Below are 16,578 nucleotides of genomic sequence, written 5' to 3'. Positions count from 1 at the left end.
TATCTGTGCAGTGTTTGGTTCTTGTGCAATAAATAATTGGAAGTGTTCCCGGACTTTATGTACACCCTGTATAAATATCTAATAATAGTCGTGCTCAGTGGTTGTGTAAGTAGCGGCAGTGAAGCGAGTCCGCGATTATACTTGCGACCTCGGGTGATCGCCCTCCTTTCTGTTTGTATGGACCACTCGTACCCGAAAACAGGCTCCAGTGACGTGTATTCAATTAAATGGCCAGCGGCAGAGACTCGCGAGTCGCGTGTCCGAGAGCGCAGAGACGGCGAGTTCATAGATGACCCGCTGGTGAGTTTAAAGCGAGTACACAGGGGCCACTGAGTGAGTCTAGAGACGTACCCTGATGCGCTCGTCGGGGCAGCTGCCGGTGCCGCCGGAGCACTGCGACTTGGCGCCGAGGAAGTAGTCGTCGGCGCTGCCCTGCAGCGTGTCGTGGTCCACCCACGCCACCGCCACGTCGCCGCCCACCATCCTGGACCGCTCCGGATGCCCCGAAAGACCGAACGCCATGTAGTCGCCATTGGCTGCAAACAGTCAAGCCAACTTCAATTTTTTAAGCTTCTGAATTATACTTAAATCAAGGAAACTTAATAGCTGGAAGGGTTTTTCAACGGAAAATGCTATATATACTTTCACTAATGAAATATGAAATGCTCTGAGTAACCGGAAGTCACCCGTTGGGATTTTTTGTGATCTGTCAAAGGCTATTGATTGTGTAAATCATGGAATACTTCTAGATAAGCTCAAGTGCTGTGGTATGAATGGGACAGTCCTCGAATACTTTAAATCATACCTAACTGGAAGAGGGCAGAAAGTTGAAGTAAGCAGTTCACATAATATGCAAAAAACTGGCGATTTCTCAAACTGGGGAACAGTCAAGAATGGGGTGCCGCAAGGTTCGGTCTTGCGTCCTCTGCTGTTCTTAATATGTATTAATGCCTTGCCATTCTATATTCACGAAGATGCATAACTGGTACTTTTTGACGATGATACAAGTATAACTATCACACATATCAGACAAGAATTAACTGGTGAAATTGTGAACGATGTTTTTCAGAAAATCATTAAGTGGTTCTCTGCAAATGAGCACTCATTAAACTTTGACACAACTCAGTATATACAGTTCCTCGCAGTAAATGGAATGACACCATTAATAAATATAGACTTCGATGAGAAATCGGTAGCTAAGGTAGAATATTCAAAATTTCTAGGCGTATGCATTGAGGGGTTGAACTGAAAAAAAAAAAAAAAAAAAAAAAAACACACTGATGATCTGCTGAAAAGTTTGAGTTCAGCTACACATGCTATTAGGGTCATTGCAAATTTTGGCCACATACATTTGAGTAAATTAGCTTACCACGCCTATTTTCACTCTGCTTTCGTATGTCATCATATTCTGCGGTACCTCATCATTGAGCAAAAGAGTGTTCATTGCACAAAAGCGTGTAATCAGAATAATTGCTGGAGCTCATCCAAGACACCTATTTAAAGAGCTAGAGATCTTCACTGTAGCCTCACAATATATATATTCGCTTATGACATTTGTTATTAACAATCCGAACGGATTCAAAAGTAATAGCAGTGTACAAGGCTACAACACTGGGAGAAAGAATGATCTTCACTACTCAAATTTAAATCTAACTTTGGCTCAGAAGGGGGTAAATTATGCTGCCACAAAAGTCTTTGCTCACTTACCTAAAAACATCAAAAGTCTGACAGATAGCCATTAGCAATTAGAAGGAAATTAAAAGAATTTCTTAATGGCAAATCCTTCTACTCATTAAATGAGTTTTTGGATGTAGTAAGTGGATAATTTCCCCAACCCTAACAAAAAAATTAAAAATATTAAGTGTCATGTAATATTTTGTGTAATGTAATATCTTATATAGACACATTTTATTAACCTGACACGTTCCACATCATTACGAAGTGTCGTATTCATGATCTATGGAACAAGTACTAATCTAATCTAATCTAATCTCTAATCTGTGCCAGACCGGAACTCGAACTTGGTTTTCCTGCTTATGGGCAGGCGCATAACCCTTTAGGCTAAAGAGTACCCATCTAGGGCAGACTCGGGCTTTCATCGCTACTTATGTTTTCATCTCTGTGATTTGCATACTATACTATCAAATGTTCTCTCAAGGGACAAGTGGGAATGTCACCACTAGTGAAAGAAGTCTGTGGAGAACAGTGCCTTATCCTACCATGAAGATTACAAGACATGTATTAAATGTACTGAAATGACATGAATGGACACATTGTGATATATGCATGTCCCCTATCAGCCACAGTGGTTTTCCCGCTTAGTTTCGCTGGAAATTATGTTGTTTCATGACGTACATCAACAAAAGTGTTGAGTATCCCCGATACACCGTGCAGGTATGTTGCTATTGTGACTTTCCTGTACCGATCGGCAGGTCATCCCTGACGTTGTTTGTAAACATACAGACAGTTACCATGAGCGCCATCTACGGGTAGAACGCCGCTCTCGATTCCACTGCACTTTGTAATTGAAAGTAGAGCACCAGCAGGAACGGCTTAGAGACGTCAGTGCAATAGTAAAGTGATCATTCATTGCGCCACGAAGGAGTTACGAACAGTCGTGGGGCCGGTAACAACACGCTACGCGCAGAACGCACGTGAGCCTTATTAGATTTTGACCTCAAAATGATGTGGTGCGGACATGGAACCGGTTATAATGAACAGGTAGTGTTGAGGACTTTCACCGCACAGGCAGTACACGTTCGGCAGATGCACTGAAAGATCGATGTCAACGAGTTTTGGATCAAATGAGCCTCCCTTGTTGCCGAGCGGTTCTAGGCGCTTCAGTACAGAACCGCGCTGCTGCTACAATCGCAGGTTCGAATTCTGCCTCGGGCATGGATGTGTGTGATGTCCTTAGGTTAGTTAGGTTTAAGTAGTTCTAAGTCTAAGGGATTGATGACCTCAGGTGTTAAGCCCCGCAGTACTTAGAGCCATATTTTGGATCAAAGGAACTGTGGGCCGAGTAGTCCAGAACTGAATACGGTGCTGGAGGAACGTCATGTATCGCATCAAACTGTGACGAGATGCTTACATGATGCGAATCACCGTTCCGGAAGAAAAAGGGTTCAAATGACTCTGAGCACTATGGGACTTAACATCTGAGGTCATCAGTCTCCTAGAACATAGAACTACTTAAACCTAACTAACGTAAGGACATCACACACATTCATGCCCGAGGCAGGATTCGAACCTGCGACCGTAGCGGTCGCGCGGTTCCAGACTGAAGGTTCCAGAAGACTTTGGTGATCACCACGTTGTACCCCAAAACGCCATGCACTCCCTTACTGATGACAAAGAAAACTTTCAGAATGGACACCCTAGGATTGGCGTCTTGTGTTGATTACGGACAAAACTCAGATCTGTTTACACTCTGATAAAGGTAGACAACGCGTTTGGAGACAACGCCTTAATATCGGAGCCTCCAACACTGATCCCAAATGTATAACAAGGCGGTGGTGGAGTGATGTTCTGGGGATTACATGGTGCCACTCTGCACCTCTCGTGGTTGTTGTGGGCAATCTCACTGCTCTGCGGTACACGGAGCACCACCAGCAGTGGGACAGTATCGGTAACATTTTGGTGACAGTTTCATCTAAATGGATGGCAGAAGACTAATGACATATCTATTAAAGCAACAATAATAGTTATCATTGTCCCTTTACGTACTCGTTATCCTTGTACATTCTTCTTTTCAGGCACAACTACCTCATTTCCCAGTAGTCTTAGCTGGTGTAGCCTCCTTCAATTTCCTTCCCTTAACAACTCTCTGTATCAGAAAACATCTATTTTGTGCATATATAAATTCTTTTTATGTCTTCCACAATCACTATTTTTATTACTGTCACTGTTACTATTATTATTATTATTATTATTATTATTACTATTATTATCATTACTAGTGGCAGCAGTAGCAGAAGTACAAGTTCTGCCAGCATTGACTTTATTAGTTCAAAGTATATATTTCTTACATTGTCAGTATGGACACTAAAATTTTTTAATACTATTTATCATATTAAACTTTTTATTTCTTTGATAACTGTGATGTAAAACGGTACTGTACATTCAGCGTGCTAAGGATCACCAAAACGGAGTGACTAGCTTGTTCTCCGGAAATGAACCCAATCGAACATGTGTGGGATCGATTCAAAGGAACTGTTTTTGTACATCGACAACGACCATGTACTATTCACGACTTATGCAGAATCGCCACTGAAGGCTGGGACAACTTGGACCGAGCCTGGCTCGATCATCGCATGCAGTTTCCTGTCCCATTAATTTCGAAATAAAAGTGTGATGCAAAACTTTTCTTGATGTATGTATTTTGAAAGCCGTTCAACAGAAGACAACTGCGTCTCATTTATCTTGACCCGAGTTACAAGTCGCTGGAGAGATGCCAAAACACTCTACTCACGGGTTTCGTTTGCTAGGAATGGAGACTGGCTATACTGCAGGTTTTTTCATTAGGTCTTTTTCCGTATCAAGATTGGTGTGAATAGGAAGGGTAACAAGGTATGTAAATCAATAAGTAACAATACGAGTAAAAAAGCAAGCAAATAAATTTCTTGAACTACGCGGGTTTGTCAGGATGCTATTTTTTAGCATTTGTATCGCTTCGTGTGAAGGAGACGAGATAGTTGTTATTCTGTTTTATGGATAGAATAAAAGAAGGACGGATTATACACTGAAGATCCAAAGAAACTGGTACACCTACTTAATATCTGTAGGGCTCTCGCGACCACGCAGAAGTACCGCAACACGACGTGACGTGGACTCGACTAATGTCTCAAGTAGTGTTGGTCGGATTTGATACCACGAATCCTGGAGAGCTTTCCACAAATCTGTAAGAGTACGAGGGGGTGGAGATCCCTTCCTAACGGCACGTTGCAAGGCATCCCAGATATGCCCAATAATCTTCATGTCTGGGGAATTTGGTGGCCAGCGGAAGTGTTTCAACTTAGAAGAGTGTTCCTGAAGCCACTCTATAGCAATTCTGGACGTGTGGGATATCGCATTGTCCTGCAGGAATTGCTCAAGCTTGTCGGAATGCATAATGGACTTGAATGGATGCAGGTGATCAGACACGATGCTTGTGTCCGTGTCACCTGTCAGAGTCGTATCTAGACATATCAGGGGTCCCATGTCACTCCAGCTGCACACGCCCTACACCGTTACAGAGCCAACACCAGCTCGAACAGTCCCCTGCTGACATGCACGGTCCATGGATTCATGAGGTCGTCACCATAACCGTCATATCCATTAGCTCAACACAATTTGAAACGAGACTCGTCCGACCAGACGACAAGTTTCCAGTCATCAACAGTCCAATGGTGTTGACAGGCCCAGGCGAGGCGTAAAACATTGTGTCGTGAAGTCATGAAGGGTACACGAGTAAGCCTTCGGCTCCGAAAGTCCATATCGACGATGTTCCGCTGAATGGTTCGCTCGCTGACACTTGTTGATGGCCCAACATTGAAATCAGCAGGAATTTTGGGAAGGGTTGCACTTCTGTCACCTTGAGCGATTCTCTTCAGTCGTCGTTGGTCCCATTCTTGCAGGATCTTTTTCCGGCCGCAGCGATGTAGGAGATTTGATGTTTTAACGGATTCGTGATAATCACGGTACACTCGTGAAATAGTCGTACGGGAAAATCCCCACTTCATCTCTACCTCGGAGATGCTGTGTTCCATTGCCATCGCTCGTGCGCCGACTACAACACCACGTCCAAACTCACTTAAATGTTGATAACCTACCATTGTAGCAGCGGTATCCGATCTAACAAATGTGCCAGATACTTTTTGTCTTATATAGACGTTGTCGACAGCAGCACTCTATTCTTCTTGTTTAATTATCTCTGAATTTGAATACTCATGCCTATACCAGTTTGTTTGGCGCTTCGTTATATACAGGGTGTTACAAAAAGGTACGGCCAAACTTTCAGGAAACATTCCTCACACACAAAGAAAGAACATATGTTATGTGGACATGTGTCCGGAAACGCTTACTTTCCATGTTAGACCTCATTTTATCACTTCTCTTCAAATCACATTAATCATGGAATGGAAACATACAGCAACAGAACGTACCAGCATGACTTCAAACACTTTGTTACAGGAAATGTTCAAAATGTCCTCCGTTAGCGAGGATACATGCATCCACCCTTCGTCGCATGGAATCCCTGATGCGCTGATGCAGCCCTGGAGAATGGCGTATTGTTTTACAGCCGTCCACAATACGAGCACGAAGATACTCTACATTTGGTACCGGGGTTGCGTAGACAAGAGCTTTCAAATGCCCCCATAAATGAAAGTCAAGAGGGTTGCGGTCAGGAGACCGTGGAGGCCATGGAATTGGTCCGCCTCTACCAATCCATCGGTCACCAATCTGTTTTTGAGAAGCGTACGAACACTTCGACTGAAATGTGCACGAGCTCCATCGTGCATGAACCACATGTTGTGTCGTACTTGTAAAGGCACATGTTCTAGCAGCACAGGTAGAGTATCCCTTTTGAAATCATGATAAGGAGCTCCATTGAGCGTAGGTGGAAGAACATGGGGGCCAATCAAGACATCACCTACAATGCCTGCCAAAGGTTCACAGAAAATCTGTGTTGATGACGTGATTGCACAATTGCGTGCGGATTCTCGTCAGCCCACACATGTTGATTGTAAAAATTTACAATTTGATCACGTTGGAATGAAGCCTCATCCGTAAAGAGAACATTTGCACTGAAATGAGGATTGACACATTGTTGGATGAATCATTCGCAGAAGTGTACCCGTGGAGGCCAATCAGCTGCTGATAGCGCCTGCACTTGCTGTACATGGTTCTCCCGTAGCACTCTCCATACAGTGACGTGGTCAACGTTACCTTGTAGCAGCAATTTCTCTGACGCTGACATTAGGGTTATCGTCAACTGCACGAAGAGTTGCCCCGTCCATTGCAGGTGTCCTCGTCGTTCTGGGTCATCCCCAGTCGCGAGTCATAGGCTGGAACGTCCCGTGCTCCCTAAGACGCCGATCAATTGCTTCGAACGTCTTCCTGTCGGGACACCTTCGCTCTGGAAATCTGTCTCGATTCAAACGTACAGCGCCACGGCTATTGTCCCGTGCTAATCCATACATCAAATGGGCATCTGCCAACTCCGCATTTGTAAACATTGCACTGACTGAAAAACCACGTTCGTGATGAACACTAACCTGTTGATGCTACGTACTGATGTGCTTGATGCTAGTATTGTAGAGCAATGAGTCGCATGTCAACACCAGCACTGAAGTCAACATTACCTTCCATCAATTGGGCCAACTGGCGGTGAATCGAGGAGGTACAGTACATACTGACGAAACTAAAATGAGCTCTAACATGGAAATTAAGCGTTTCCGGACACATGTCCACATAACACCTCTTCGTTATTTGTGTGTGAGTAATGTATTCTGAAAGTTTGGCCGTACCTTTATGTAACACCCTGTATATCTGTATATTTCGAGGCGCAACTATGCCACACTCTAACTGTAACTTTATCTCTGAATTAACAGGTGAGTCTTAGTGCGTATAGCCCGTTCTGCCCTCTGTATTAATCGAATACTGCGTATTTTATTTTTTCAGAAAAAAATACAGTAGGATCTCTAGCATTTGCTCGACAACGTCGCCATTTTTCCCAGAGTAGATATAACATAATCGTTAAAAGTTAGTAAGAAACACCACAGCTATAGTAAGGTGCATTGATTACGTCATGACAGGTTTCATTCGATGAAGATCTCCAGGTGGCACTGCAAACAGTTTACATAAGAAATTCTCCCGGAATTATATTGGCACAATTCTGCGAGAATTTGTTACAGAGACTTTTATCACTGCTGCTTGATGCTGTTGTTTGAACGAAACCGTCCGTGACATAATGAATGTGTCTTAATATAGCCGTGGTGTTGGTTCGTATCAGCATTAACTTGAATCAGCTGTGATGGACAAGATTATGACCTGGTGATATCGTTCCAAAGTAAAAGAAAATGTTACAACCTGGAAGATAGGGAAGGTAGGTACACTCCTGGAAATGGAAAAAAGAACACATTGACACCGGTGTGTCAGACCCACCATACTTGCTCCGGACACTGCGAGAGGGCTGTACAAGCAATGATCACATGCACGGCAAAGCGGACACACCAGCAACCGCGGTGTTAGCCGTCGAATGGCGCTAGCTGCGCAGCATTTGTGCACCGCCGCCGTCAGTGTCAGCCAGTTTGCCGTGGCATACGGAGCTCCATCGCAGTCTTTAACACTGGTAGCATGCCGCGACAGCGTGGACGTGAACCGTATGTGCAGTTGACGGACTTTGAGCGAGGGCGTATAGTGGGCATGCGGGAGGCCGGGTGGACGTACCGCCGAATTGCTCAACACGTGGGGCGTGAGGTTTCCACAGTACATCGATGTTGTCGCCAGTGGTCGGCGGAAGGTGCACGTGCCCGTCGACCTGGGACCGGACCGCAGCGACGCACGGATGCACGCCAAGACCGTAGGATCCTACGCAGTGCCGTAGGGGACCGCACCGCCACTTCCCAGCAAATTAGGGACACTGTTGCTCCTGGGGTATCGACGAGGACCATTCGCAACCGTCTCCATGAAGCTGGGCTACGGTCCCGGACACCGTTAGGCTGTCTTCCGCTCACGCCCCAACATCGTGCAGCCCGCCTCCAGTGGTGTCGTGACAGGCGTGAATGGAGGGACGAATGGAGACGTGTCGTCTTCAGCGATGAGAGTCGCTTCTGCCTTGGTGCCAATGATGGTCGTATGCGTGTTTGGCGCCGTGCAGGTGAGCGCCACAATCAGGAGTGCGTACGACCGAGACACAAAGGGCCAACACCCGGCATCATGGTGTGGGGAGCGATCTCCTACACTGGCCGTACACCTCTGGTGATCGTCGAGGGGACACTGAATAGTGCACGGTACATCCAAACCGTCATCGAACCCATCGTTCTACCATTCCTAGACCGGCAAGGGAACTTGCTGTTCCAACAGGACAATGCACGTCCGCATGTATCCCGTGCCACCAAACGTGCTCTAGAAGGTGTAAGTCAACTACCCTGGCCAGCAAGATCTCCGGATCTGTCCCCCATTGAGCATGTTTGGGACTGGATGAAGCGTAGTCTCACGCGGTCTGCACGTCCAGCACGAACGCTGGTCCAACTGAGGCGCCAGGTGGAAATGGCATGGCAAGCCGCTCCACAGGACTACAACCAGCATCTCTACGATCGTCTCCATGGGAGAATAGGAGCCTGCATTGCTGCGAAAGGTGGATATACACTGTACTAGTTCCGACATTGTGCGTGCTCTGTTGCCTGTGTCTATGTGTCTGTGGTTCTGTCAGTGTGATCATGTGATGTATCTGACCCCAGGAATGTGTCAATAAAGTTTCCCCTTCCTGGGACAATGAATTCACGGTGTTCTTATTTCAATTTCCAGGAGTGTATAAACATGGATAGGTAAAGATACATTAAAAATAGTGTCATCTAACATGCAGATGAAATCAATGAAGAAATGTTGTTTTAAGTATCGCATTTTCCATAGACTGGAGGTTAAGCATATCTGAACGCTTTGCATTGGTATCTTTTCAGGTGTTTGCTTCTTCCCTAATTTCGCGCCCACCCGTCTATTCATTGCATTGGACTTCGTTCATGTTGAGTTAAACTTTCATGGAGATTTTTAATTTCTGTTCTTTCCTTTCCATTGTGTTAAACTGTTTCATTACCAGACACTTTAGTCTCTTACACACATAAGCACATGCTTCTAGATACTATAGTTTCTCAGAATTTGTCTGGTGATGTATCGCCCCAGAGAAAAAAAATTAACCTTAGCCCCAATCCAAAAATTGAGACCAATGCTTTAATTAAGTTCTCACAATGGACGAAATCTACGCTGCTGATAAACTTACTAACATGTTGGAACTGTGTAGTGGAATGGTATTCAGATCGAGACCATTAGCTTTCACGCGGAAACATTTTAACGACATATTGCTTAGATACGACTCATGAAAAGTGTTCACTTTCCAGGAAAGCTTGCAGAAAAGCTTCTGTGGATTGGTATAGTTAGATATGAACAAGGGATTTGGCATACAAGGCTGACAAGGTATACAGGAGAGGTTATGTGGAGAAGTCTAGGTAGGTACTCAGGACAGTTTTTGTAGACTAGTAAAGCATGATTCGTAGGAAAGTTTCTGCGGATTAGTCTATCAAGGTATAAAGGAAGGTTATTTGGCCTAGTGTAGCAAGATACGGAGGAAATTTTCTGTGGAATAGTTTTGCAAGGTAGACAAGATAAGCTTTGTGGAATAGTCTATCGAGGTATGCAGTCGAGTTTGTGTAGATTAGTCTAGCAAGGTATGCAGGAGAAATCGTATGGAGGAGAGTTTCTTTGGACTAGTGCAACGAGATATGCAGGGGATGTTTTCTGGAATAATCCTTCGTGTTGTATGTACAAGATTTTTGTAGGGATTTCAGTCTATAAGTGCATTGCCTGAGGAGACAATGATTTTCTTTCGAGGCTTGGCCCGGCATACAGTTTTGTTACCTGAGAAAGTTCTATGTTGAACTGCACTGGACACATTATTAGAATATTAACCAGACATAGTCCAAGAAATTTCGCACAGAATGTTTCACTTAATGTATTAGTATTTATGGCTATTTCAGGCAGTATATTCTGTTCAGTTAGAGACATAAAGTTTATCATCCAACAACCATTCGTCCCATGTAAATCAGTGTAGATGAAGGTGGGCAGGATATTTTGATAATAGCGACAAAAGGGTGAGCGCGTATGTGTGTGTGTGTGTGTGTGTGTGTGTGTGTGTGTGTGTGAGAGAGAGAGAGAGAGAGAGAGAGAGAGAGAGAGAGAGAGACAGAGGGAGAGGGAGATTGAGAGAGAGAGATATACATTATGACTTCAAGAGGTGTTTAGAAAAATAAGTGAGTCCTAGGAGCGCACGCAAGGCTTCTTTGCTCTCGGTATTTTTATTTTCTTGGCAGAATGTCAGAGGTGAGCTCATTTTCATAAGAGACTCGGTTTGTGTCGATTGCGCGGCTCCTAAGAACTAACATAATGCCGCGCTAATGCACCTCTTCCGCGCTACAACAGGTCATTTGCGAGTGAAAGGGCGGGCTGTGAAAGCTGGGGGGAAAGCTGGATTGGAGCCGTTCGGGAGGAAAAGAGAGAAGAAATGTCACAGCCGTTGAAGCTCTGATGGCGGCTTAATTCGTCTTCCACTCGAGCGAAGCATTACCTGGATGCTATGTTACATGACAACTCTCTGCCGCATGGGATATCTCTTGCAACCCAGATAAATACGACAGAAAACCATGTGACAGAGCAATTTGTCTTCCACGATCTTGATGATGCAGTGTCTCTCTAGTAGAGTTCCAGAACTTACGTGTCAGAATCAAAAGTCAAAACGCGAAAAAATTAGGGGTTAACGTCGCATAGATGTTAAGAGATTAAACACTATCTCGTATTTGGGAAGGATCCCGGCCTTTGCCTTAGGTGATTTAGGGAAACTGCGGAAAATCGAAATCTGGGTGGTCAGATCAAGATTTTAGCCTCCACCCTGAACGCATTACTACACCACGTTCGCTAATACATTATTTTTAAGGCAGCAGGGAGTCCCGACAAAACTGATGAACAACTTGTTCGTTGCAAAGAAAACGAGTGTAAAATCACTACTGAGTCACCGCAATTGCTGTTTTCGTATTCTATGTTGCGCTGTTGTCCTTCAAAAATGTGAAACGATGTTTGACGTTCTTTGTCCGAAAATATGGAATTTAGGAACGAAGAACTCTGCGTGTGGTATAGCTCCATCGGATATATAATTTGTAAGACTCCAAGGCATTTTTCAGTAAGCAAATCTATTAGTTACGTTTTATATGATACATGCTTTGCGGCCATCAGTAACTTTTAAACACCACAGAATGGAAAGTCTGAAACGTATCCAGTACATGAAATAAAAGTATAAATGTGGAGATGACGTAGGTAGTGTTCCTTAGTAACTTGAGTTAGGTATATCCAAAAAATCTCGTCAGCATTACTCAAACCATTAAAGAAGAAACCTTCTACATCATTGAGCAACATTTTTATTTTTAATTTATTTATTTCCATTTTCCATTTGAGAATTTGGGGGTGCAGACAAGCTAATATGAGAGGGATGGGACAGATTACGTTGCAGTCTCCCTGGGAAAGGGTGTGGAATGCTTTGAAATACACGGTGTTCGGAAATTTCCTTTACAAAGTACTAGAACTTGTAGAGGCGAGTGAGCACATTATATTTTGAATAGAAACCCATGTCTGGAAACGCATCTTTTCCGTGCTTCCTTCGTTTGAAAACGTGTTTCCTAGCTAGGTTTGCAGCATGGTAATCATATTGGGGGGGTGCTTATGTCGGTTTGGTTGGCTTTATGTGACATCTATCCAACCTCTTTGACCTGGTTGAAGACTCATTCATGTGTCTGTGTTAGAGCAACACGTCTGAGTACACGTTTGCAAAAATGGCTCTGAGCACTATGGGACTTAACATCTGAGGTCGTCAGTCCCCTAGAACTTAGAACTACTTAAACCTAACTAACCTGAGGACATCACACACATCCATGCCCGAGGCGGTCGCGCGGTTCCAGATTGAAGCGCCTAGAACCGTTCGGCTACACCGGCCGGCACACGTTTGCAGACTACACGTTTGTGACTCAGGTTTGCGGGAGACGTAGAATAAGTAAAAACGTCCTTGGTATTTGGTGAGCTGTGGGGATCCTTCTGTATGGCTAAGCTCACGGTAAAGGAAGAGCTGATCGTCACCTTTGTCAAGATCGTTATACACAACATTCGACTCCGTCGCACACCGTTTCCTCGATAATTACGCAATGGCTTCGAGGAGACGCCGCATACCTAAATCGGAAGAGGCGGTACTGCATCACCTTGAAGTGAAGCCGTCAATGAATTCACGAGCATTTGCGCTTGCAATGGATGTCTAGTATGTTGTGGATGATAAACAACAACATTCATAATACCTCCAACACTCCGTACCACATCTAACACTCAGATACACGTGAGTGAGGCTCGAACTAGGTGAGAGGGTAGGATGGACATCAAATGAGATCAGCCGATCCGACCTAAGCAAGACCCACCATGACCATCCTGTTGCAAACCTACCCAGCAAACAAGTATTCAAATGGCTGTCGCACGGAAACGGTACGCTTCCGGACATGGGTTCCTATTCAAAATATTATCTACTCACTCCCCTCTACAAGTCTTAGAAGTTTGGAAAGGGAATTTCCGAACAGTGTTTATAAGAAAAATGGGACATTGGGATAACGACGCAACATGTAAAAGGCCTCAAGCATGGAGGATACGATATACCGTTTTGACTCAGGTTTGCGGGAGACGAAGGATAGATGAGCTGTGGGAAAATTGGTAATCCGGTACTGAAAGCAGGGAGGTAAATGTAGCCAGACATAGAAAACGAGATGAAGTGTAAGGCGTTCAAAGATTTGGAGGAAGTTTTAAATTCGGTTGCGTGCGGTGTAGGACCCCGTGTTTGGCCAATTAGTATTTTAGTCTGTTATGACTTTCCTTTAAGTGACTGATAGGAGGGAATCCGAAGCTATTTTATGTTCGAATGCTACTTCTAGTAAGTCAACCAGTTAAAGTTCTGTTAATAATCATATCTTCGAAACAGCAGACAATGAAATCATGTGACAAATACTCTGAATTCGAATCAGTATGGCAAAGTTAGTGAACAGTTACGTAGGTATTATTTGATAGAATACTTTTATAATAAGAAAAGGGAATATGAACACTTAATATTTTTAGGTGACATATGATTTCGTGATAGCGTCTCTCGTCATCCATTAACAATTAAAGTAAGCTAACACACTTTAAAGATCCAGCTTAGGTGATCCCCGCACATGCATCAGCTGCTGGCGTGTAGAAGTTACGCAAATCGCTTTCAATTTTCCTTTTAAATGAGTTTCTCGTATGTCTCACATTGATTTCTGTGGTTATTTCAGGCACTGTTGCTTATCTACTAGCACTGACAACTCTACGCGAACACCGCTGTTCTCGATCGTTAAATGAAGGCCGTCGGCCACTTCATTGTCTGTGGTGAGATCTAATGCCTGAAAATTTGATATTCTTGACACACTGTTGACATTGTGGGTGTCAGAATATTGAATTCCCTAACGACTTATGTACTATGCTTCTAGCTCCAACTACCATTCCGCATTCAGAGTCTGTTAATTCGCGTCGTGAGGACATAAGAACGTCGTAAACCTTATGACATGAATCATCCCTGTATAAATAACAAAAATGGTTCAAATGGCTCTGAGCATTATACTTAACATTTGAGGTCATCAGTCCCATAGAACTTGGAACTACTTAAAACTAGCTAACCTAAGGACATAACACACATCCATGCTCGAGGCAGGATTTGAACCTGCTCTGTAACAGTCGTGTGGTTCCAGACTGTAGCGTCTAGAACCTCTCGGTCACAACGGCCGGCTATAACTAACAGTTCCGCCAATGCACTGCCCGTTTGTACCTTGTGTATACGATTCTACTGTCGGTTGTAAATGTGCATATAGCTGTCCCATGTCTTTTGTCACCACAGTGTGTTCAAAAAGTATGATTTTGCTTCACGATAATTTCGACTCTCATATAGCTAATGCATTCAAAACCTTGATTTTGAGCTGTTCGAGCACTCACTGTACATTCCCGATCTAGCTCCAAGAGATTCTCTGTTTTGTGGTCCGATGAAGGAGCACCTATGTGAATCTAACTTTTCATAGAATGACAAGATTTTGGACGCGATGCAAGAATGAAAGTCCACGGTGTGACGAAACGTCTTCCAGGACGATATCAGAAAGCTTGTCAAGAAATGGATCAAGTGCATAGAGGATGTGAGAGACCGTGCACAGAAATAATTTTTGTATGTTGCTGTCACGATAAAACGTCCCCTAAATCACTGTCTCTTCATATTGACTTCTGCATTCTACTCCTTATTATAGTTTTCTCAAGGCTACTCACCAACTTTTCCAACCAGCTGGACGACAATGCTATCCCCGGCGATGGCCCATCGCACCTCCAGAGCCAAGTCGTCGTGCAGCACCTCGCAGTTCAGCTTCGACTGCAAACAAAAAGACAGGATGTAAAGCGGCGGAAAGGCACACTTACTAATACGCAAAAGCAATGGCTCATTAATTCGTAAAACAGTACAGTATTATTCGCGTTTTACCGGCGATCTCATTGTAGCATCTCGTTGCTGATCAGCTGGTACATCAAATTACGCGCTTTGAACGTTAAGAATTTTAATTCAAAAAGAACAAAATGCAAATATTCCGTTTATTCGTAAACTTTATAACTACGCAATGTGGTTTCCATAAATTAGGTGGTAACCAAAGGAACATAAATTCCTTGAGAAAACATAAACATATTGATACAAGAGCTGAGCATGTTGTGATAACAGTAGCGCGTCACTAGACTAACACATGCAAAACAACGGCTGTTTAACTCCTCGTACAGGGGTAGACAAAAATATGGGAACCCCAAAAACACAACAGATCACCATGACAAACAGGGAAGCCTGTTGGCATTCAAATCTGCTTCCAGTCCTTTCGGAAGGGATAAGTATATATCTTGTACGGTTTCAAGGGAATAGTTACAAGTTCAGACAACCATCATGGAGGTTTATAGCGATCACTCACCTTTCTCTCAAAAGCAGAACACAAAGATTCAATAATATTCGAGTATGGTGCCTATGGTGGCATGGGGAGATGTTACAATTCATCCTAGATCTCACAAAACCATTCCTGGTTGATGGAAGTTGTGTGAACAGGTTCCTAGTCGTCTTGGAACACAGTATCACCATTGGGGAACAAACATTGTACCATGAGATGGACCTGTTCAGTCAATATGGTCATATAATCCTTGACAGAAATGCGACCCCGCAGACTGAAGGAATTCCACGACATGGCTGGGAATCATCACCGTACCCCTGCCATGTTATGCTCTTGGAACGTAAACTCATCCCCAAGTTGGAAACAGCGAGAAACAAGACTCGTCCGACCCAATGACATTACTCCATTACCCCACAGTCCACGTTTTATGGCTTCGACACCATGTTTTCCAGTAACGGGCATCTACATCACTGATGAGTGGTTACACTACTGGCCATTAAAATTGCTACACACAGAAGAAATGCAGATGATAAACGGGTATTCATTGGACAAATATATTATAAAAGAACTGACATGTGATTACATTTTCACGCAATTTGGGTGCACAGATCCTGAGAAATCAATACCCGAAACAACCACCTCTGGCCGTAATAACGGCCTCGATACGCCTGGGCATTGAGTCAAACAGAGCTTGGATGGTGGGTACAGGTACAGCTGCCCATTCAGCTTCAGCACGATACCACAGTCCATCAAGAGTAGTGACTGGTGTATTGTGACGAGCCAGTTACTGGGCCACCTTTGACAAGACGTTTTCAACTGGTGAGAG

The 16,578-nt window shown here is 44.0% G+C and overlaps 1 protein-coding gene across 1 annotated transcript in view; it reads right to left on the bottom strand.

Annotated features, from left to right (window-relative positions):
- Nucleotides 1-16,578, bottom strand: part of LOC126354108 (protein Skeletor, isoforms D/E-like) — a 291,002-nt gene that overhangs the window by 85,421 nt on the left and 189,003 nt on the right. Inside the window, exons 7-8 of the mRNA XM_050003501.1 lie at nt 15,103-15,202; nt 352-536 (exon numbers count right to left, since the gene is read on the bottom strand). Coding sequence (XP_049859458.1) covers nt 352-536; nt 15,103-15,202 — 285 coding nt within the window. The remainder of the gene's footprint in view (nt 1-351; nt 537-15,102; nt 15,203-16,578) is intronic.

This window comes from Schistocerca gregaria, chromosome 3 (genome assembly GCF_023897955.1).
Source record: "Schistocerca gregaria isolate iqSchGreg1 chromosome 3, iqSchGreg1.2, whole genome shotgun sequence".
Classification (NCBI taxonomy): domain Eukaryota; kingdom Metazoa; phylum Arthropoda; class Insecta; order Orthoptera; family Acrididae; genus Schistocerca; species Schistocerca gregaria.
The sequence above is the reverse complement of the archived record's forward strand: the minus strand, read 5'-3'. Positions and strand labels throughout refer to the sequence as shown.